Source organism: Salmo salar, chromosome ssa26, assembly GCF_905237065.1.
Source record: "Salmo salar chromosome ssa26, Ssal_v3.1, whole genome shotgun sequence".
Lineage (NCBI taxonomy): Eukaryota > Metazoa > Chordata > Actinopteri > Salmoniformes > Salmonidae > Salmo > Salmo salar.
Genome location: NC_059467.1, coordinates 17,188,391 through 17,213,140, shown reverse-complemented (window position 1 = coordinate 17,213,140; position 24,750 = coordinate 17,188,391). Strand labels below are relative to the sequence as shown.

The following is a 24,750-nucleotide window of genomic DNA, read 5'->3' as shown; positions in this document are numbered from 1 at the left end:
AAAAATGTATTTTTTATTTTATTTAACCTTTATTTAACTAGGCAAGTCAGTTAAGAACACATTCTTATTTACAATGACAGCCTCCTGCGGGGACGGGCCTGGGATTTAAAATAAAAAACAAATACAATATAAATATAGGACAAAACACACATCACAACAAGAGACAACACTACATAAAGAGAGACCTCAGACAACAGCATAGCAAGGCAGAAACACATGACAACACAGCATGGTACAACAACATGGTAGCAACCCAGCATGGTAGCAGCACAAAACATGGTACACACATTATTGGGCACAGACAACAGCACAAAGGGCAAGAAGGTAGAGACAACAATACATCACACCAAGTAGCCACAACTGTCAACTGACCATGATTGAGTCTTTGAATGAAGAGATTGAGATAAAACTGCCCAGTTTGAGTGTTTGTTGCAGCTCGTTTGTTGTTGCATCTTGTTTGTTGCAGAGCGACCCAGGGATGTGTGTGCTTTGGGGACCTTTAACAGAATGTGACTGGCGACGGGTGTTGTATGTGGAGGATGAAGGCTACAGCAGATATCTCAGATATGGGGGAGTGAGGCCTAAGAGGGTTTTAGAAATAAGCATCAACCAGTGTGTCTTGTGACAGGTATACAGAGATAGAGTGCAGTGATGTGTCCTATAGGGAGCGTTGGTGGCAAATCTGATGGCCGAATGTATCATTTATTTGCTATCACGGTCCTTGCTGAAGCAAAATGTAACAACTGCAATGTAGATGTAGCAAATCTAACTTACTATACCTTTTCTACAGCAATTTCAAGACCCTCCACACCCTTTGTTGCACATTTGGTCAGTTATTGGGCCGCAAAGCCTACTTTCCAAACTTTCCAACTTTTCTATGCCATTATCAAATTATTTTAACCCTCAAACTACCAACGTATTTTACATGATTATTACCAGCTGGAGTAATTTTGCCCCCCAAGATGAAACAAAAAACGGAATGATTTTTAGGCTTTTATCAAAACATAATTTGAAATAAAAATGTTCCTTGTTGTTGTTAGGAAATAACAATTAAATGTCATATTGAAAACGAAAGTAACAATTTGTAAGGTCATGGGCTCTAAGGTCTTTTCAGGAGGGTGCGAAGCATAATTTATCACACAGCTGAGTTCAGCAGAGCCCATCAAATAAAAATCAAATCATATCAAATTTTATTGGTCACATACACATATTTAGCAGATGTTATTGCGGGTGTAGCGAAATGACATCCTTTGAAGCGATAGTGTCTGTTTCTAATGTGTTATTGGAGTATCAGAATGTAATAACAACAGAGAAGCTGTTGAGGAGAAAAGCAGGAAGCCTTAATGTCTCAAAATACCCAGATTACTTTTCCTGCTGAATGCATTGGCTCAGGATGTTCTTTCCAACACAGCTATCCAGCCTTCATGTCTGGGACAAAGAGTGAATATTATAGCAGTGTAAAACCAGCTCTCTTTGTTTTAGTGACATGTATTGCAAACGTCCAGTTCAACAATGGCATCTAGTTCATACAACACTATTGCCTATCCAGTTTGTTATTTTCATCAAAGCATATGATCCTTCATCAGACAAAAATGTGTAATTAAGGTATTACACGTATTATTATTAGCCTTAGTATATTCAAAACGATATAGTTGTGTATGAAGAATTTGAGATGTACAAAATATTATACTTTATGAAAATTGACGAGCACCACAGGTGTTTAATATACTGTATGCTTGCCTTCAACTTAAAGGGTTAAATAAAGGTTAAATAATAAAACATTTAAATAAAGGGTTAACATTAACCAGCGGTGGGGGTCGGGGGCAAACACTTTTCTTACGCGTGACATCATACTGGACAAAGCACCATATGGGAGTGGTTTCTTAGAATCGAATGAATCCTCCTGAATGTAAGGTTTTTCAATTCCTGTAGCCGAACTATTACTTTCTCAAGTCAAAAGGGTTTAAGGGAACACTATTAGCGCTTATTTTGTATAACAAATCACTGCCGGTGGATGGTTGGTGATTCATAAGTTGCGTTCCCCTAACATGGTAAGTTTTCACATTATTTTTTATTTACATTAGTCAAAGAAAATTAAGTGAAACGTGGTGTAGTAACCATGTAATAACGCGTCGTTTCGATTTTCTGTTGATTTTGAGAATGAGCCACGAACATTTCGTGGTGCTTGCAGATGTAAGCAACAGCTGGAGTGAATGAAGCAGAAACGCCGCATGATTGGATATATGGCTACTACTGCATCTTATTCGAACAAAAGACAATAGACTCGTTTAAGAAACTCATTAACAATTAATACACTGTTAAGTAACTTTGATTTAAGTCTCAGTAAGTTAATGTCCAAATAGCGGTTTTGTATATCACATTTTACCAAAGCACTTAGCTAGATCTCTTCTTAAACGAGAAACAGACAAATTCAGGTAGGTTTATCCCCATTTCGTCCTGCTTGCTTCCGTTTAAGAAATGTTTTTCAACATAATTGGCAGAATGAATACACCTCTCATCACCCGCACACACAGTTCACTTTCATAGCAGCCACATACAAACAGCATCATTACTTTGCTCATTGTATAATTCCTTCTCGCATCTACACACTCTCCTCCTCTCATCTTTTCCCTTCACTTGTGGACTTCAGTGCACAACACAACAGCTGTCTGTGACCAGGCAATAAAACCTTTCCAAGCCAAACCTTAACCATAACCGCTTACCGCTACACACAGCCTATGTCATTGTCACCATATTAGCTAACTTCATAGTCAACATAGCTACTAGTAAACCCGCTACAATCATGCAGTACATTGTACAGTCAGCAAGCAGTTTAGCAGTTACACCAGCATGACCTGGTGGCAATAAATGAATAAAACCAAAAGCATACCTTGACTTGGAAGAGTTCCAGTGTTGGATAGCCATAGCTAGCTAGGTAACATAAATAGCATTCCTCTGTTAGAGCCAGGTGTTTGAGTAGGCTAAACTAGCTAGCTGCATTAGCTAGCTAAGTAAGTGAAAGTGAAGGTGAAAAATACAATGAAATATAGCTATCTCTCTCTGATGCTCCTTCTTAATTTTTGAAGAAATGAATTTGGTCAAAACTGTTCAACTATTGTCTTTATCGCTCTCTTTGAGTCAACTACTCACCACATTTTTTTCACTGCAGTGCTAGCTAGCGGTAGCTTATGATTTCAGTACTAGATTCATTTTCTGATCCTTTGATTGAGTGGACAACAGGTCAGTTCATGCTGCAAGAGCTCTGATAGGTTGAAGGACATCCTCCGCAAGTTGTCATAATTACTGTGTACTATAAGTCTATGGAAGGTGGTGAGAACCTTAAGCCTCCTAGGTTTTGTACTGAAGTAAATGTACCCAGAATAGGACGAAAATAGCTATTCTACGGCTACACCAGAGTGCTGTTGAGGCTATTGTAGACCTTCATTGCAAAACAGTGTGTTTTAATCAGTTATTTGGTAACTTGAATATATTTAGTATAGTTGTATCTAAAATAATAACTTTTTAATGTTTCACAATTTTTATTTATCTGAAATTCACTGAGTAGGATGGACCTCCCCTTCCTCCTCTAAGGAGCATCCACTGCTCCAAACTTAATTATAGACTGTAAAGCTTGATAATAACATGATTGTCTTGTTTTGAGACAAAAGACCTTCCCACCGGCTAGACACAGGTTGAATCAACAGTGTTTCCACGTCATTTCAATGAAATTGTGTTGAACAAACGTGGAATAGACATTGAAGATGGCGTGGGAGAAGAAGGCAGACGTTTTACGTGCGCCCAGCCGATTGTGCTTTTTGTTTATTTATTTGCGTTGTTTGTAACTTTTTTAAACATTTTTTTTTTTACTTATGACAGAAAATAACTTCTAGACATCAGGACTGCGATTACTCACCACGGACTAGCAGAATACTTTTTTTCCTTTCACGACTCTGATGAGCCTGATGCGAAGGATATACTACTTCCTCGGGAACAGGCCCCGATCCCCTTGATCTGCATGAAGAGGAGGCGGAGAAAGAAGGGCCGAAGGGCGGGCTGCATTCTGAGAATTCGTAGGCGATCGAATAAACCCCACTTCCCTCCATTCTGCTAGCAAATGTGCAATCCTTGGAGAATAAAATTGCAGAGTTACGCGGAAGATTAAACTACCAATGGGACATTAAGAACTGTAACATCTTATGTTTCACGGAGTCGTGGCTGAACAACGACAATATCAACATACAGCTGGCTGGTTATACGATGTACCGGCAGGATAGAACAGCGGCGTCTGGTAAGACAAGGGGCGGCAAACTATGTATTTTTGTAAATAACAGCTGGTGCACGATATCTAAGGAAGTCTCGAGCTATTGCTCGCCTGAGATAGAGTATCTCATGATAAACTATTGACCACTCTACCTACTGAGAGTTTTCATCTGTATTCTTTGTAGCTGTTTACATACCACCACAGTCAGAGGCTGGCACTAAGACAGCATTGAATGAGCTGTATTCTGCATAAGAAAACAAGAAAACGCTCACCCAGAGGCTCCTAGTAACCAGGGACTTTAATGCAGGGAAACTTAAATCCGTCTTACCAAATTTCTATCAGCATGCTAAATGTGCAACCAGAGGAAAAAGAACTCTGGACCACCTATACTCCACACACAGAGACAAATACAAAGCTTTCTCTCGCCCTCCGTTTAGCAAATCTGACCATAATTATATCCTCCTGATTCCTGCTTACAAGCAAAAATCAAAGCAGGAAGCACCAGTGACTAGATCAATAAAAAAGTGGTGATGAAGCAGATGCTAATCTACAAGACTGTTTTGCTAGCACATACTAGAATATGTTCCGGTATTCCTCCGATGGCATTGAAGAGTACACCACATCAGCCATTGGCTTCATCAATAAGTGCATCGATGACGTCGTCCCCACAGTGACCGTACGTACAAACCCCAACCAGAAATCATGGATTACAGGCAGCATCTGCACTGAGCTAAAGGCTAGAGCTGTCGCTTTCGAGGAGCAGAACTTTAACCCGGAAGCTTATAAGAATTCCCGCTATGCCCTCCGACGAACCATCAAACAGGTAAAGCATCAATACAGGACTAAGATCGAATCGTACTACACCAGCTCTGACGCTCGTCAGATGTGACAGGGCTTGCAAACCATTACAGACTACAAAGGGAAGCACAGAAGAGAGCTGCCCAGTGACACGAGCCTACCAGACAAGCTAAACTACTTCTATGCTCGCTTCGAGGCGAATAACACTGAAACATGCATGAGAGCACCAGCTGTTCCGGAAGACTGTGTGATCACGGTCTCCGCAGCCGATGTGAGTAAGACCTTTAAACAGGTCAACATTCACAAGGCCGCAGGGCCAGACAGATTACCAGGATGTGTACAGCGAGCATGCGCTGACCAACTGGCAAGTGTCTTCACTGACATTTTCAACCTCTCCCTGTCCGAGTCTGTAATACCAACATGTTTTATGCAGACCACCATAGTGCCTGTGCCAAAGAACACTAAGGTAACCTGCCTAAATGACTACCGACCCGTAGCACTCACGTCTGTAGCTAAGAAGTGCTTCAAAAGGCTGGTCATGGCTCACATCAACACCATCATCCCAGAAACCCTAGACCCACTCCAATTTGCATACAGCCCCAACAGATCCACAGATGATGCAATCTCTATTGCACTCCACACTGCCTTTTCCCACCTGGACAAAAGGAACACCCATGGGAGAATGCTATTCATTGACTACAGCTCAGCGTTCAACACCATAGTGTCCTCAAAGCTCATCAATAAGCTAAGGATCCTGGGACTAAACACCTCCCTCTGCAACTGGATCCTGGACTTCCTGACAGGCCGCCCCCAGGTGGTAAGGGTAGGTAACAACACATCTTCCATGCTGATCCTCAACACAGGGGCCCCTCAGGGGTGCATGCTCAGTCCCCTCCTGTACTCCCTGTTCACTCATGACTGCATGGCCAGGCATGACTCCAACACCATCATTAAATTTGCCGATGACACAACAGTGGTAGACCTGATCACCGACAACGATGAGACAGCCTATAGGGAGGAGGTCAGTGACCTGGCCGTGTGCTGCCAGGACAACAACCTCTCCCTCAATGTGATCAAGACAAAGGAGATGATTGTGGACTACAGGAAAAAGAGGACCGGGCACGCCCCCATTCTCATCGATGGGGCTGCAGTGGAGCAGGTTGAGAGCTTCAAGTTCCTTGGTGTCCACATCACCAACAAGCTAACATGGTCCAAGCACACCAAGACAGTTGTGAAGAGGGAAAGACAAATCCTATTCCCCCTCAGGAGACTGAAACGATTTGGCATGGGTCCTCAGATCATCAAAAGGTTCTACAGCTGCACCATCGAGAGCATCCTGACTGGTTGCATCACTGCCTGGTATGACAACTGCTCGGCCTCCGACCACAAGGCACAACAGAGGGTAGTGCGAATGGCCCAGTACATCACTGGGGCCAAGCTTCCTACCATCCAGGACCTCTATACCAGGTGGTGTCAGAGGAAGGCCCTGCAAATTGTCAAAGACTCCAGCCACCCTAGTCATAGACTGTTCTCTCTGCTACCGCACGGCAAGCGGTACCGGAGCACGAAGTCTAGGTCCAAGAGGCTTCTAAACAGCTTCTACCCCCAAGCCATAAGACCCCTGAACATTTAGTCAAATGGCTACCCAGACTATTTGCATTGCCCCCACTCCCCCTCTTTACACCACTGCTACTCTCTGTTGTCATCTATGCATAGTCGCTTTAATAACTCTACCTACTAGGGATGAAACAGTTACCGGTTTCACGATAAACCACAGTAAAATTCCCAGTGATTAGTATCACCGTTTCAAATAAAAAACTATTTTTTGTGTGAAAACACAGCAGAGGCCATTGCCAGTGCTCGGGAGTTTTTTCAGCCTTCTAAGAGGACCAAATCGGAAGTGTGGTCGTATTTTGGGATTTACAAGAGTGCTGAGGGAAGCTTAATTGAAGATGGTCACCCTGTCTGCAAAACATGCAACAACAAAAAAATCGCTGCGAAAGGGGGCAACACTTCAAATCTCTTGAGTCAGCTTCGTGACCACCACTCACTACTTTATAGTGAATGCAAGGTATGTTAACTTTTAGCTCAATGCATGATGTGGGGACTTCGGAATGGGGGAAAATGTCATGGTTTGTCTGTCTAACTTGCTAATAGCTTGTCAATAATGTAAACTGAAGTTTTCAGTGTTAGCTACTCTTGTAAAAACACTACACGTTATTCTGCTGATGGTTGCGTCGTGTGTTTGCGGACTCTTTGCCCATTGCACACGATAACACGTTATGTAGTTTAGTCACCCAAGCAAAATATTATGTTCATTTAAAATCCGGTAGACGTCGACTTGGTTGTAAAAGTGCTCCAACAGGAGAAACACTATAGACTCCTATACAAGTCTCCTGTATTTATGTCAATTGTTGGGCTCATTGCAATTACTATCACTGTCTTCTTAAGACTCATTTGTATTTCTGCATGGGGTCATTGCATATACTCAATGCAACACAGAAGATAGACTGTGTGTGTGTGTGTAAGTGAATAATTATAATTATAATGTAACAACACTAATAATAATAATAATACATTTGCTATTCCCTTGTTTACAGAGTGGGCGTGCAGCAGGCAAACCCAGTGATGCTACTGGTCCCTCATCTACAGTTGTGACACAGACACTCGATCAAGCATTTAAAAAGCAGGCTGCTTATGCACCCACATCAAAAAATGCTCAAGACCTCACTGCAGCCCTTTCATATTACATTGCAAAGGACATGATGCCATTTCAAATTGTTGAGAGGCCTGGCTTTCTGAGGCTGATGAAGGTTGCCGTGCCTCACTACAAAGTGAGTGTTGCTAATTTGATTTGCTGTTTGTTAATTTGATTTGCTTACTTAAGGTTGTGTTCATTTAAAGCTGCACTAGGGAAACTTATCTCTCATGGCCACATGGTGCCATCTTTAATGTTTATGTTATTATTTTAATGTTTATGCACACAAAAAGTGCTTAGTGCTGCTAATTTTATTTGTTTTTTGTTGGATTTCAATATATAACTTGGTGAAATGATTTCAGTGTGTGTATCAGTACTTTTTGAAAATTTCCAGCACATTTTAACACCTCGATAATACTGATAACCGTGATAATTTTGGTCACTATAATTGTGATATGAAATGTTCATACCGTTTCATCTCTACTACCTACATGTACATACTACCTCGGCTAACCGGTACCCCCGCACATTGACTCTGTATCGGTACCCAACTCTATATAGTCTCGCTATTGTTATTTCACTGCTGCTCTTTAATGACTTGTTCCTTTTATCACTTATTCTCATCCGTATTGTTTTAAAACTGCATTGTCGGTTAGGGGCTCGTAAGTAAGCATTTCACTGTAAGGTCTACACCTGTTGAATTCGGCGCATGTGACTAATACAGTTTGATTTGATTTGATTTGAATGGACATCTGTGACCAGTGGGTGGTCTCCTATTTGTTGGAACCCGCTGTGGTTGGAACTTGGAACACATAGCAGCATTACCCCATCACAGAGAAAAATGTTCAGGCCCAGGGCAACATAGGGCAAACAACCTGGGTGATTATAAAGTATAATAAGGTCTTCTAGAACAATGGTTCTTAAACTGTGGGGCGTGCCTTTTTAATGAACTTAGTCCGGCTTTTAACTTACTCCTGAAAGTTTTAATAGTAGAAAATACAAGGTGCAATTTCGAAAAATTGGGTGGTGCATCATCAGTTTTCCTCTTATCATGTCAGTCATTTCATACCTTAGAGAGCTATTTATGACTTGTTAGAAATGTCCAGATCAACTAGGGGTGTTTCCCCATTCTGGAAGGGGGGCCTACCTGAGTGAAAAGGTTTGGGAACCCCTGTTCTAGAATATGACAGGTAACCACCACCAAGAATGACACAATCTGCCTGGATGTCTAGGAATTTCAGTGACTCCCAAACAATGACATACTGTACCTATCCTGTCATTCATTTCCCTGTAGCAACAATTTGTACTTTTACTTTGTCACTTTTTCCCCACTTACAATCGGTTTGATCAAATAAAATTTAATTCACCAAGCCGATGTAATGTCATTGTTGTTTTACAGAGGGTTACAATGCAATTATACTTTCTTTACCCATATCTCAATGTCTAAACTTCTATATAAGGCTTTGCTTTTTATTTCTCCTTGAGGGTAGAGTTATCATCAGACCAGTGGTTCAATACTGCGTTAGAGGACTTGTGCTTCAGAACCACTGGTCTGATGCTGCCTATCATATGACTGTCAGAGCAGAGCAGCTGGGCTTTCTTGGCAGGTACAGCATCCTGGAGGGATACGATAGTCTTTGATACTAAGCTGGCTAGAGAGGAAATTATAACCGACGTTGGGGAAAGACAAGAGAAATACTTCATACTTAAAATGGAGGGAAAAGCACGAGCAATATCAGACTTTTCCAGAAAACACCTTAAGTTTAGGTACTACCATTTGTGTACGTGATACCACAACCTATAAATCCGCAACAAATGTAAATGGATCTGCTGAGTGAAGATAGAGTACAGATTTATTGTACTCGTTAGTGTGCTGAAATAATTCCTGCCTTATACCTGTCTCAGGCTGCAGGTGTGGTCAAATGACTTTGATCTGACCTCTGACATTAAGCTGGCCAAAATAAATTGGGTAGTGCAGGGAGTGAGGAAAAGGGGGATTTACCAGTCCTGGTGGAGAAGTTAGACAGGGGGAAGGGAAATAACGTTGAGTAGTTCAATACAAAAAAATGGGAATGCCAGACAGCCTCGACAGACAGTGGCTTTCACACTGCTTACCAGTCATACTCAAGAATGTCTGAGTTCATATGGGCTGAGCTAAGTGAAACTGAATAAAACAGGAACTGAACAATGTGTCAGGAAATCTGACTTGTGACTATGAAAAGCTCTTAGGTATGTCATCTGTTTGTTGTAATGTTTTCTATGCATGCCATGAGGGTATGTTATGACACATACAATGCATCAGCCTTGCCATGAATAGCCAGTGATCAGGACAAATATTTCTAGATAGTAAGCTCCCTAGTCCCTAGTCCTAGCGTGCTAAATTAATTATGGGCAGGCTGGCTTCTGCTGCCTGCTCGACAGCTGTCCAGACCAGAGATACAGACAGATAGACTGACAGACAGCCAGGGTCCAGGGAACAGTCCTATTATGGAAGTAGCTTTGTGTGGAAGTTACCTTTCTACCCGCATCCTTTCTTTCTGCTGAGCTCATCTGGAGACTTCATGGAAAGTCTTTCATCATAGGTTTTCATCTAAGCCAAGGAATTAAGCTGGTGACCATAGCAGTGTTGATGTGAATCGGAACATTTGGCAATGCACAAACCTGGATAGTTGGAAACGGTTTGTAATTAATTTATTACACATGCATTTAGCTCTCTAACTGTAAGAAGTAGGCTATGTTTACATTGGTTATGATTGAGTATTTGGTGGGGAATTGTTTCGTTCTATCTCAGTAACGTTGTTAATAGCAGTACAAACCGAAGTGCGTGTCAGAGGCTTCTACTTTTCATCTTTGTGAACAGACAAATCTGGTCACCATAGGTGAAGACTGCATTAACCATACCTCTTAGTGTACCATTCCCTTTTGTGCTGTCTGCTTATGTTGTAGCCTGCCTACCCACAAGCCACCTGATACCACGCCGTCATGTTGAACCCAGTTGGCATTACCCATTATAGTCCTTATTCTCCCCTCACAGCCTCTCTCTCTCTCTGGGGGTTGTCAGCAGGGTATGCTAGCTGTGTCAGGATTCAGGAAGGGAGGGAGAGAGAATAGTGGGCAGGAGAGGGCATGAGTGTTGAGGGAGAATACAGTACAGGATATACTGTATGCCAAAGGGAAATGAGGAGTTCAATAACAGAGCGGAAACAGATCTCAGTTTTCCTGGAACAATATGCAATAGAATAACTATACACATAATTAAATTGTATGTAGACAGTATCCTTTTAATCATAATCAGTATTGTCCAGTCTGTGAGGTCTGTGCTATTATAGTATGCTGGATAGTTTTAGTATTTTATTTTAATATTGCAAGTATTTTCCCGGGCTTTATAGGAGTATTTCACTAGTTGGTCAGTGTCCACCCCTCCCGTCTATGTTCAGTATCCCCAAAACGTTTATATTCACACGATTGTTGTGCCCAGCTGTCATTTTATAGTGTTTATTCTCATTTTCCTTATCCAATTTTATGTGGGCCATGGGTAGTGTATACACACACACAATCCAGGGTTTCCATTATGAAAACGTGGCGCCGGACATTTGACCTGCAGCATTTTAATTTACTGGACATTTGAGACATTTACCTGACCCATATGCATTGGGTGCGTAACCTGATTAGGGCGTGCCACGGTGCTCAGAATGACAGAAATCACATTTATATTATGGTAAGTCATATTAACAGAACATGCAAGTCGAGGATGCAATGATGTGTGTCCTTCTTCCCACACAATTTGAAGATGTTAGAATTACTGTCCACATGTACTTTTCCTCGAGTACGAACCGCCAAATCCCAAGCCTATGGATAGACGGCGCGTGAGTTTCAAGTTTGGGGAAGCATATTTTCACCATGAAACTGCACCTTTATAATAAAGCATTCCATGCATCATTGCATTTGCGAACTTATGTAAGATATCTTACTTAAATTTTTTTTTTTTTTACTATATTTGTAATGTGATGAGTAGATTGGATAGTCATAATTTAGGCTAACAATATCATTTAAATCCCTGTTTGCAAAAAAGACCAGTCAATCATGGCTGAGCGCGTATAGCGTAGAGACGTGGGCTATAGGGTATGTAAGATACGTTTCTTATTTCATTGCATGGGAAAAACACATTTTATGCATTTCTTCTACACTTTAAAGTATATGACTGGAGACATTAGCAGAATCTTTTTTAATACGACAAATTACAGGGTAGCCTGCTCTGCTGACACTGATAAACAGATCAATAAAAGTGACGTCCATATAACGGGCCTATGAGAAGGGGAGACACAAATAGAATATGACGTCCATCTAAACTGGAGGAGGAAATGATTGTCCAAAAACAATGTCCCTATACCGGGACGGTTGAGCTAACGTGCGCTAATGTGATTAGCATGACGTTGTAAGTAACAAAAAATGATGTTACTCTATCTGCACTGTCCAATTTACAGTAGCTATTATAGTGAGAAAATACCATGCTATTGTTTGAGAAAAGTGCACAATGACAACAAACCTTTATCACGGCAACTGGTTTGATACATTCACCTCTGAAGGTAAATAATGTACTTACATTCAGTAATCTTGCTGTGATTTTTCATCCATAGGGTCCCAGAGATAAAATGTAGCGTAGTTTTGTTTGATAAAATCAAGTTTTAAATTCAAATGTAGGAACTGGGTTCTACAGTTTGAACCTCTGCTGTATCTGGTTTCAGGAAGAGTAGCTGCTGCTTTTGCAACAGCAAATGGGGATCCTAATAAAATAGCAAATACTAAATACACCCACCCTGCCCGGCCATCTAGATGTGTGAAAGTTAGTGAACTGTATAAGCTAATGATCCATCTTGTATGACATTCCTGGGAGTGTGTAAACTTAAATGTTGTATTACCATATCATCATTTGACCAATTCGGTACATTGGCAGACTTGATACAAAATATTGTCCAGTATTGCAATGCTTCACTGGATCATTCTGAAACTTTGCACACACACGTCTGCCATCTAGTGGACAAAATCTAATTTGCTCCTAAACTGCAATATTATATGATGGCCTTTCTATTGTATTTCAAATATAATAAAATAAAAATATATTTTTTTCAGCTTTTCTGTTGTTTTTTTTTAAGGCCAAAAGCCAGCTATTACTGGCTATTGGAAACCCTGACACACACACACACACACACACACACACACACACACACACACACACACACACACACACACACACACACACACACACACACACACACACACACACACACACACACACACACACACAGTGTCTCTGCCTTCTCCCATCAATAGAGTGGTGGAAGACAGGAGACAGTTTTGTGTGGTAGGAGTCAGTAGAGTTCTAATGTTTTCCCATTGGTGGGCGTCCTGAAGCCACTAGATGAATAACTCGGCTGTTTCCTGTCAGAATGGAAGTTCCCTTCACTCAGCTCTAATGACCTGAAAGAAATGCCTTGTAAAGCGTACAGCTCTTTTACTCGCTCTCTTTCTCTCTCTCCCTATCTCTCCCTCTATCAATTCCATTTCAATTTCAATTTAAGGGCTTTATTGGCATGGGAAATATATGTTAACATTACAAATTAACAGTAAACATTATACTCACAAAAGTTCCAAAAGAATAAATACATTTTAAATGAAAATAAATAAACATAAATATGGGTTGTATTTACAATGGTGTTTGTTCTTCAATGCTTGCACTTTTCTTGTGGCAACAGGTCGCAATCCAGCTCTCTCTCTCTCTCTCTCTCTCTCTCTCTCTCTCTGCCTTTCTCTCTCTCTCTCCCTCACTCTCCTCTCTCTCTCTCTTTTTTATTTCTCTTTCTATGTCTCTCTGTCTCTTTCTCTCTCTTTCCCTCTCTCTTGCAGGATTTCCCACAGCACACGCGCTGGTTTAATGTTTGATTTAGTTGACATGAGCAGTAGCTGTTTGCACTCCCCTGTCTTTCTTTTGATGATTTCTTGTCTGAAATGTTATATTTAAATGAATTGGGACAGAGTGAATCGGATCATGTCTCTGTGTTTGTTTCCACAGTGCTGTGCCTGACGAGGCTGACCCGCGCTACCGAGACCCCCAGGAAGACCATGCTGTCCCTCCTGCTGCCCACTCTGCTTGCTGTGCAAGCTCTCGGTGGGTGGTGTCCCCCTGTCCCCCTCCACAGCCCGCCATTACACAGAGATCAAAGCTACCACCAAGTGTAATTCCACCGCCATCTAAACAATACGCTCAACAGGGTTTTTTAGTCATCCCCTTCAAAGAAATTACAAGGAAGACAAAACAACAGCGCAAATAAATATCCTAAACAGTGCAAAAAAAGTAAAGACAATGAAAACTTTACAGAACGGGAACATTTAGAACATTATGACTTAATAGACGGAAGATTAGATTTGGACAGGAAAATTGGTTGGGTTTGTCCTTCTCTAGCCAGAGCTAGAATGGAGCCCTGGGGTAGTTAGTAGGGTGAGGTCCTGCCTGAGAAGAGACTTGCAAAGAGTGTAGTTTTTCTCCAGTGAGTCAGAGAGTGTGGTGGGGGAGTCAGCCTCTTGTGTTCCAGTAAGAAGGGGGAGTTGTGGTTGGTGTAGCCTGGGCACTAGGCAGCGGGGTTGTTGTAGTGCTCAGGGCAGTTTGCTGGAGTCAGCAGTCAGACAGAGACTCTGAGAGTGAGAGAGCTAGGAGCAGGGCTTCATTAGGGCCTAGTACTGTTCCAGTTAATGGGTCTCTGGCCTGCTCATTACTGGCTGTGGCGGCTCCCTCGGCCCTCTCGCTGGGAGGCGAGAGGCGTCTCGGACCGATTCTGTGTATCTCTTTAAGTTGTAGTTAATAATGTTTTTACCTCACAAACTTTATGATTGTCCTTTATTGAATTACTGGAATTTACTGTTGAATTAAGGGTTTACAGTATTAGGTAACACTGTACAGCATGTTTTAGTTCATACTCTTAAGTCATGTGCTTTGAAAGTCTGTCGATAGAGACAAACTGTCATGTGGAAATAGTGAGTGGGTGTGCACATGTGTATGTGCTGATGTGTGTGTGTCTGTATCTGTGTGTGAGACCTGGGGTCCTCTGTTGTCTCCAGTAGGTCTCTGATTAGGATTATAGGCCCTTGCTAATCCCACTTGTCTTCTACAGTGTCTCTCCTCTACTCCGCCATTAAATAACCGTAGCAGTGTCACTCCTGTGCTGCACCATTAAATACCCCTATCTCCACACAGGATTACACTCTGAGGCTGCCACATTGCCGCTGCACTCTCCCAAGACAACCTCTAGTTGAGTACAGAGGTAGAGTCCTCGTCTAAACTGTTGGTGTGTAACATTGTCCTGGTGCGTAAAATAAGAAAATGTTGCTTAGCACAGCTGTTGTCAGTTCTTCTGCAGAGGGACTCGTCCCCAATGGAATTGTTGCTTAATGTGGCGGTGACAGGTTTCTTTGTTTCAGTATACATATACACTGAGTATACATGACATAAACTGACCAGGTGAAAGCTATGATCCCTTATGGATGCCACTTGTTAAATCCACTTCAATCAGTGTAGATGAAGGGGAGGAGACAGGTTAAAGAAAGATTTTTAAGCCTTGAGACAATTAAGACATAGATTGTGTATGTGTGCCATTCAGAGTGTGAATGGGCAAGACGCAAAATGTAAGTGCCTTTGAACGGGATACGGTAGTAGGTACCAGGCGCACCGGTTTGTGTCAAGAACTGCAACGCTGCTGGGTTTCCCGTGTGTATCAAGAATGGTCCACCACCCAAAGGACATCCAGCCAATTTGACACAACTGTGGGAAGCATTGGAGTCAACATGGGCCAGCATGCCTGTGGAGTGCTTTCGACACGTTGTAGAGTCAAAGGTGTCCCTAATGTTTGCTATACTTAGTGTACTTTTAATGCAAATCAAATCAAATTTTATTGGTCACATACACATGGTTAGCAGATGTTATTGCGAGTGTAGCGAAATGCTTATGCTTCCAGATCCGACAGTGCAGCAGTATCTTACAGGTAATATCTAACAATTCCACAACAAAACCTAATATCTAACAGTGACAGACAGAGCTGCTAAGATGCAATAGATAGTATAGAATAGATAGTGTAGTATACATTATACTGTATAGACATATGAGCTCAGTAATGTGAGATATGTAAACATTCTTAAAGGGGCATTATTAAAGTGACAGGTGTTCCATTTATTAAGGTGGCCAATGATATCAAGTCTGGCTAGTGGTGGCTGTTCAACAATCTGATGGCCTTGAGATAGAAGCTGTTTTTCAATCTCTCTGTCCCAGCTTTGATGCACCTGTACTGACCTCTCCTTTTGGATGGAAGCGGGGTGAACAGGCAGTGGCTTGGGCCTTCCTGTGACATCGGGTGTTGTAGGTGTCCTGGAAGGCAGGTAGTTTGCCCCCGGTGATGCGTTGCGCAGATTGCACCACCGTCTGGAGAGCCCTGCACTTGTGGGCGGTGCAGTTGCCATACCAGGCGGTGAAACAGCCCGACAGGATGCTCTCGATTGTGCACCTGTAAAACTTAGTGAGGGTTTTCGGTGACAAGCCACATTTTTTCAGCCTCCGGAGGTTGAAGAGGCGCTGTTGCACCTTCTTCACCACACTGTCTGTGTGCGTGGACCATTTCAGTTTGTCGGTGATACATACACCGAGGAACTTAAAGCTTTCCACCTTCTCCACTGCTGTCCCATCAATGTGGATGAGGGGTGCGCCCTTTGCTGTTTCCTGAAGTCCACGATCATCTCTTTTGTTTTGCTGATATTGAGTGAGAGGTTATTTTCCTGAACCACACTCCTAGGGCCCTCACCTCCTACCTGTAGGCTGTCTCGTCATTGTTGGTTATCAAGCCTACCACTGTCGTTTGCAAACTTGATGATTGAGTTGGAGGCCGTTAATAACCCTGAATTGCACTAGGCTAGTAGCAGTACTCTCAGTGGGGTTGTTCTGAGGTAACAGGCAAGCAACAGCAGCAGCAGCAGCACATTAAGTAGGCCTAGCATCCAGGCTCCATAAGCAGCATTAGCAGCTGAGAGGCAGTAGAGCCAGTAGTGTAAAGCAGAAGCATTAACAGGATGCTGTCTGGCTAATTGCTTGTTGTCATGCTCTCTGTTCTGTCAGCACTGCCACCAGCCTGCCAGGCCTCTGCCATTTGCTGCGGCTTGCGCCCACCTGCCCGCTCTTAGCATCTCCATGTTAAAAGGGAAATTGTATTCATGCAAATGAAAAAATGGCAAGCTGACCTGGATTCAGTTTTAATGACTAGAGCTGGGAGGAAATTCTAATGAATTAGCATAATTGAATAGATCACATCTAGTGTGGCAGTCAGAGAGCAGCAGACATTATGGCAAGGCCCTGAAGCGTGTAAATATCCTGCTCACGCCCGCATCTCTGGTGTACCCTTTGAGGTCTGCTAACTAGGAATGCCCTCTCCCTGTCCTCCTTTTCTCTTCACAGCAATTGATTCTGTAGAGAGGGGACTCTTTGGCCCGCGCAGAAATTCAATTTCGGGTTATTACCCCATATCAGTGATGTTCTTGCTAATTTGATTGTGGCCAGTGAAGTATCCTTTTAAAAACAATCGAGGACAGGCTCGACAAAGATTGCTTCCGCTGCGATGCATACATAATGCCCAGTCAGTCTACTAGCAGGTTGGCTACTGCACTGAGCTACTGGCCCCTCCCTCTCTCTCCACGCTCACTCTGCACTGTAGCCTAGCCATTTAAACAGAGTGCATTACCCATCAAGCACCTCATGATTATTTGAACAAGTCCTAAAAAAGCTATCTTGTGGGATCGCTTAAACATTGATGCGGGTAACGTGCGGAGATTGCAGTTCTGCGTAGTGAGCGCTGAGCGGGACCTGGGGGCTGCTGGGGCCTGGAGCCAAATATCTTTGTGTTTAGTGGGCTGTGATGAGCAGGATGAATGACCCACCACCACCGCTCTAATCTGTGCCTGGAAAGCAGCATCCTTGCTTGGTGCTGAGTAAGAAGCTTCCCTGCCTGACACACAGAGAGAGGAGACACTTACCTACAGGTTGTTACCACAGTTACCGGGTGCTTCTATGGTTACAGGGCCCCGAGTGAGGTCACTGTGTCTCAGGAGAGGCGGGGTCAGGTGTTGCCATGGTTACAGGGCCCTGAGTGAGTTCACTGTGTCTCAGCAGAGGCGGGGTCAGGTGTTGCCATGGTTACAGGGCCCTGAGTGAGGTCACTATGTCTCAGCAGGAGACGGGCTCAGGTTAACATCCAGACACACAGCCCCAGCCACTGAGCCTTTAACCTCTTAACCCCCTGCATTAATGTAGACATCCACTGCTCCCCGACCCCTTCATAAGGCAGAACAAAATTACAGCCTGAGATTTGAGCAAGGACTCTGCCCTCCCAGACATGGTTTTGGTTATTACCAGGGCCAGCAGGTGTCAAACACTTGTCTATCTGAGGGATTAGAACCCAAACCTTTGCCACCCCTACGATAACACAGTTTGGCTTTCTGATCAACTTAGCTTGGTTTTTCTGTAATCGTATGCATAGCGTATAGGCTCACCTTAACCCCAGTCATTTGGATTAAGCTGCACAAACTCAAATCCACCCCACCCCCTCCTGCTGGAATGGATTTGCTCCTATGGCTCGCTCCTCATACTCATCCCAGGTTGTGTTCTCTCTCTTCTCTCTCAGGCAGGTGGTGGAGGAAGGTTAGGCTTGTCCTTATCTCCCAGGCAGCTCCTCTGCAACTGGCCCCCATTATCTGCCTGTCAGAGCCCATTAACAGCTTATTGACGGGATATGAGACCAGCTCCCCCTGATAAAGCACCCGCCCGCCCTGTCTGTGGAGAGAAGAAGATGGAGAGAGCATAAACGACAAATGAGAGAGGGAGAGAGAGGGAGAAAGAGAGATAGACAGACAGTCAGGAGAAAGGAAGTGTGGTGCATCTTGATTTATTACGTTGCTGAAAATAAGCAACCTGAGCTCCTGTCTGCTCCACTAGCTATCTGCACCTCATATATCTCTCACAGACAGAGATGGCTTTCACACTATGATGACTGTAGCCCAGATATGGGGAGACAGTGTTAAATTGGTAAATGTCAGGAGTGACCCCATTATTCAAGGCTCAGAGACCTACATAATCCCCTCCATTTTGTGTCTCTCTTTCAGGAAGGGAGGAAAGGCTCAGCTTTAGAATAGATTCCCTATGTGTCGTGAGGGCTAATTCCGAGCAGTGTTAAGCTTACCATGTCTAAACTACTACTACATTTCTCAATGTATTCCAGATGTTGGTTTTTATTTGTGTTCCCCTGGACGTATTTGAAAGGTTTTGGGCTTGGACAGTGTGATTTAGAAACGCTTTGAAGAAAGGCTTTAGTTGGCATGTTTGAACAACAACATTTACGGAAAGAATAGCTGTTGTGAAAGGGCACTAAGCATCTGTGAACTTCCTGTTCTTTTGATATTCAGGTGGGTCATTCGTGTAAAGACCAACAAGCCTGCAGCTGCAGTACTTTTGTCCACCCAATGGGGGCATTATTGCCACAGCTTTTTAAGCAGCTCACTACTTAGCCAGACAGAACACTAACTACACTGCCTGTGTGTGTTTACTTAGTTAAGTCAATATTACCATCGCAATTTGCCTTCCAGTGTATGTATGTCTGTGCACTCTTATCATGGCTGTTCCTTTATGCCGTGTTCGACAAAGGAGCTTTACCATATCTCTGAACATGTGTACCTAAGATCTTCTAATGAACAGTAGTACTGGTAGCTCTGCCGTCTGTTATCAAGCAGGGGTAATTTAACCTCTGTGTAAGGTGCCTAGGCCTAGTAGGTGATAACCTATGTGCTGTTCAATGTTATTAAGCACAGTTCACTTGACACTGAGTTCTACTGTGTGTTTTAAATGTAACTAGGCAAGTCAGTTAAGAACACAGTTTTATTTAGGGCAGAAGAGCAGATTTTTACCTTGTCAGCTCTGGGATTTGATCCAGCAACCTTTCAGTTACTGGCCTAACGTTCTAACCACTAGGCAACCTGCCACCCCTTTATTGGAGAAGCAGTTATGAACCAGGGTTATTGAACAGTGTGGGTTATTGCATCAGGAGCTGGAGGGAGATGGAAGTTGTGGTCTTATTGAAGCCCTTGTGTTTAACAGCCCAGGTTATTAAAGGGATCCGGTTATTACAGGTTTAGGTATTTCTGTTTAGGGTTGTGTTCCATTGACCAGGGTCAACTGAATGGCAATGGAACATCAACACTGAATGTGTAGGCTATGTATTGCATTCTACTAGATGTGGATACGGGGGTACATTCTATTGAACCGAGGGAATTCAACTTTAGTGATCGCAAGCAGAGTGAGATGTTAATGTGTTTGTGTGTGCCTACGTGTAGGTGTGTGTGTGGGTGTCACTGAACACGGTGATTGGGACCTGACTGTTGTGGAGCAGTACTATGACAGTGGATATTGTAGTGTCAGAATGCCCTGTGTCTCAGACTGACTCTCACAGTGCTGTGGAGCTGTCAGGAGCCAGGACTGAGCTGAATAACAATGCCCTCTGCTTGTGTGTGTGTGTGTGTGTGTGTGTGTGTGTGTGTGTGTGTGTGTGTGTGTGTGTGTGTGTGTGTGTGTGTGTGTGTGTGTGTGTGTGTGTGTGTGTGTGTGTGTGTGTGTGTGTGTGTTTGTTTGTGTGCACCTGCCTGCGTCTGGAGGACGGAGGTGAGATGTCACTGCCGCTGTGGCTAAGGAATTTGTTTACCAAGAGTCATGTTGTGTCACCTTGTCAGCTGCCTATGTATGAAGCCTGTGGTTCTCCTGTCAGCCTGCTGCCTGCCATGCTGCTTCACACTCAGCAGGCCCCTCAGACCCTCTGCTCCACTCATCTGTATAGCTTAGTTTAGCACTAGCCAGGGCTAATCTGTACTAGCAGGGATATCCATGCAGCGAACCATTCACTTAAGCTCACAAGTTCCGGGTGGCTCTCTAGTAGGGCTGGGAATTGCCAGGGACCTCACGATACGATATTATCTCGATACTTAGGTGCCGATACGATATGTATTGCGATTCTCACGATTCTATATGGATTGCGATTCAATACTGGGATTTTATTATGATTCCATGTTCCAGACATATTGCTCACCATATGTCTGCTGCAGAGGGATGAGAGAGAGCCATGTGAAAAATAGTTTTCAAATAAAAGTGCTGAAAACACTACTATCCTGATATGGAACTGTGTAGATTTTTCCCCCATCACTACTCTTGAGGCTGCATCTGTACTGGTGAGCTTAACACTAGTCTAGCCAGGGCCCAGTGACAGCATCACTGTTATCTTGAGCTGAGGTAGGGGTTGAAGAGACAGATTAGGGGAGCGGAGGGGATGAGGGGAGTGAGTGATGTAAATATCCAACAGGGCCATTGCTAGCTTGCCTGCCTACCTGCCTCTTCCTCCCTGCCTGTATGTCTGCCCTCCTTCCTCCCTGCCTGCCTACATGTCTGCATGTCTGGCGCTCCGCTCTGAGGGAAGAGTGCCAGCCAGCGCTCACGGGGCTTTAATGAGTTTATTTCATGTCGGCTGTGAAAGTGCACGGCTCTGTCTCTCTCACAGGCACTCAAACAGAGCTGGGACCATAAACACAAAGTGCAGAGTGTAAATCTGCCCTGCCGTCCCTCCCTCCACCACTCTCTGCTCTGAGCATCTCTTTATCGCCTCTCAGGGGCCGGGGAGAGCCCTTAACCCTCCTCCCTCAAATAGGGAGACACCACCTCTCACAATACACTTTTTCAACCACAACCTCCTAGACCAAATGTTTTATTTAACTAGGTAAGTTAGTTAACCTCTATGGGCTAGTCAACAGCCAGTGTAATCCCGTGGCGCGATATTCAAATACCTAAAAAATGCAAAAACTTCAATTTTACACCATTTTAAAGACAAGACTCTCGTTAATCTAACCACACTGTCCGATTCCAAAAAGGCTTTACAACGAAAGCAAAACATTAGATTATGTCAGCAGAGTACCCAGCCAGAAATAATCAGACACCCATTTTTCAAGCTAGCATATAATGTCACATAAACCCAAACCACAGCTAAATGCAGCACTAACCTTTGATGATCTTCATCAGATGACAACCCTAGGACATTATGTTATACAATACATGCATGTTTTGTTCAATCAAGTTCATATTTATATCAAAAACCAGCTTTTTACATTCTAGCATGTGACTAGCATTCCCACCGAACACTGCCGGTGAATTTACTAAATTACTCACGATAAACGTTCACAAAAAACATAACAATTATTTTAAGAATTATAGATACAGAACTCCTCTATGCACTCGATATGTCCGATTTTAAAATAGCTTTTCGGTGAAAGCACATTTTGCAATATTCTAAGTAGATAGCCCGGCATCACAGGGCTAGCTATTTAGACACCCAGCAAGTTTAGCATTCACCAAAGTCAGATTTACTATAAGAAAAATGTTATTACCTTTGCTGTTCTTCGTCAGAATGCACTCCCAGGACTTCTACTTCAATAACAAATGTTGGTTTGGTCCCAAATAATCCATTGTTATATTCAAATAGCGGCGTTTTGTTCGTGCATTCAAGACACTATCCGAAAGGGTAAATAAGGGTTACGAGCACGGCGCATTTCGTGACAATTTTTTTTGAAATATTCCATTACCGTACTTCGAAGCATGTCAACCGCTGTTTAAAATCAATTTTTATGCAATTTTTCTCGTAAAAAAGCGATAATATTCCGACCGGGAAATCGTTTTTTATTACAAAGAGAGTGAAAGTAAAAGCATGCTATCCCCTCATGCACGAGCCTCAGTCTAATGGCCCTCTGATAGAGCACTTGCCAAACGCGCTAATGTGTTTCAGCCTGGGGATGGAATTACATCGTTCAGCTTTTTCCCGCCTTCTGAGAGCCCATGGGAGCCGTAGGAAGTGTCACGTCATGCCAGAGATCCCCTGTATTTGTTAGAGATGATCAAGGAGGGCAAGAAATGGTCAGACAGGCCACTTCCTGTAAGGAATCTTCTCAGGTTTTGGCCTGCCAAATGAGTTCTGTTATACTCACAGACACCATTCAAACAGTTTTAGAAACTTTAGGGTGTTTTCTATCCAAATCGAATAATTATATGCATATTCTAGTTACTGGGCAGGAGTAGTAACCAGATTAAATCGGGTACGTTTTTTATCCGGCCGTGCCCAAATACTGCCCCCTAGCCCCAACAGGTTAAGAACAAATTCTTATTTACAATGACGGCCGACCGGGGAACAGTGGGTTAACTGCCTTGCTCAGGGGCAGAACGACAGATTTTTACCTTGTCAGCCTCGGGATTCAATCCAGCTACCTTTCGGTTACTGGCCTAATGATCTAACCACTAGGCTGCCTGCCGCCCCCAAAGCAGTTATCACAAATACAGTGAGGGAAAAACATATTTGATCCCCTGCTGATTTTGTACGTTTGCCCACTGACAAAGAAATGATCAGTCTATAATTTTAATGGTAGGTTTATTTGAACAGTGAGAGACAGAATAACAACAACAAAAAAATCCAGAAAAACGCATGTCAAAAATGTTCGAAATTGATTTGCATTTCAATGAGGGAAATAAGTATTTTACCCCCTCTCAATCAGAAACATTTCTGGCTCCCAGGTTTCTTTTATACAGGTAACGAGCTGAGATTAGGAGCACACTCTTAAAGGGAGTGCTCCTAATCTCAGCTTGTTACATGTATAAAAGACACCTGTCCACAGAAGCAATCAATCAATCAGATTCCAAACTCTCCACCATGGCCAAGACCAAAGAGCTCTCCAAGGATGTCAGGGACAAGATTGTAGACCTACACAAGGCTGGAATGGGCTACAAGACCATCGCCAAGCAGCTTGGTGAGAAGGTGACAACTGTTGGTGCGATTATTCGCAAATGGAAGAAACACAAAAGAACTGTCAATCTCCCTCGGCCTGGGGCTCCATGCAAGATCTCACCTCGTGGAGTTGCAATTATCATGAGAACCGTGAGGAATCAGCCCAGAACTACACGGGAGGATCTTGTCAATGATCTCAATGCAGCTGGGACCATAGTCACCAAGAAAACAATTGGTAACACACTACGCCGTGAAGGACTGAAATCCTGCAGCGCCCGCAAGGTCCCCCTGCTCAAGAAAGCACATATACATGCCTGTCTGAAGTTTGCCAATGAACATCTGAATGATTCAGAGGACAACTGGGTGAAAGTGTCGTGGTCAGATGAGACCAAAATGGAGCTCTTTGGCATCAACTCAACTCGCCGTGTTTGGAGGAGGAGGAATGCTGCCTATGACCCCAAGAACACCATCCCCACCGTCAAACATGGAGGTGGAAACATTATGCTTTGGGGGTGTTTTTCTGCTAAGGGGACAGGACAACTTCACCGCATCAAAGGGACGATGGACAGGGCCATGTACCGTCAAATCTTGGGTGAGAACCTCCTTCCCTCAGCCAGGGCATTGAAAATGGGTCGTGGATGGGTATTCCAGCATGACAATGACCCAAAACACACGGCCAAAGCAACAAAGGAGTGGCTCAAGAAGAAGCACATTAAAGTCCTGGAGTGACCTAGCCAGTCTCCAGACCTTAATCCCATAGAAAATCTGTGGAGGGAGCTGAAGGTTCGAGTTGCCAAACGTCAGCCTCGAAACCTTAATGACTTGGAGAATATCTGCAAAGAGGAGTGGGACAAAATCCCTCCTGAGATGTGTGCAAACCTGGTGGCCAACTACAAGAAACGTCTGACCTCTGTGATTGCCAACAAGGGTTTTGCCACCAAGTACTAAGTAATGTTTTGCAGAGGGGGTCAAATACTTATTTCTCTCATTAAAATGCATATCAATTTAATTTTTGACATGTGATTTTCTGGATTTTTGTTGTTGTTATTCTGTCTCTCACTGTTCAAATAAACCTACCATTAAAATTATAGACCAATTATAGA

At 43.3% G+C, this 24,750-nt stretch overlaps 1 protein-coding gene across 2 annotated transcripts in view; it reads left to right on the top strand.

Moving 5' to 3' along the window:
- Positions 1 to 1,808: 1,808 nt before the first annotated feature.
- The window catches only part of LOC106587232 (CD276 antigen), a 73,348-nt gene continuing 50,406 nt past the window's right edge, over positions 1,809 to 24,750 (top strand). The window contains exons 1-2 of one of the 2 annotated variants that reach the window (XM_014175426.2): positions 1,809 to 2,051; positions 13,828 to 13,923. In XM_014175426.2, the coding sequence (XP_014030901.2) occupies positions 13,878 to 13,923 (46 nt within the window). In that variant the 5' untranslated portion in view covers positions 1,809 to 2,051; positions 13,828 to 13,877. Of the gene's footprint in view, positions 2,052 to 10,184; positions 10,436 to 13,827; positions 13,924 to 24,750 lie in introns of those variants that run through there. The other variant, XM_014175427.2, reaches the window with a different exon arrangement.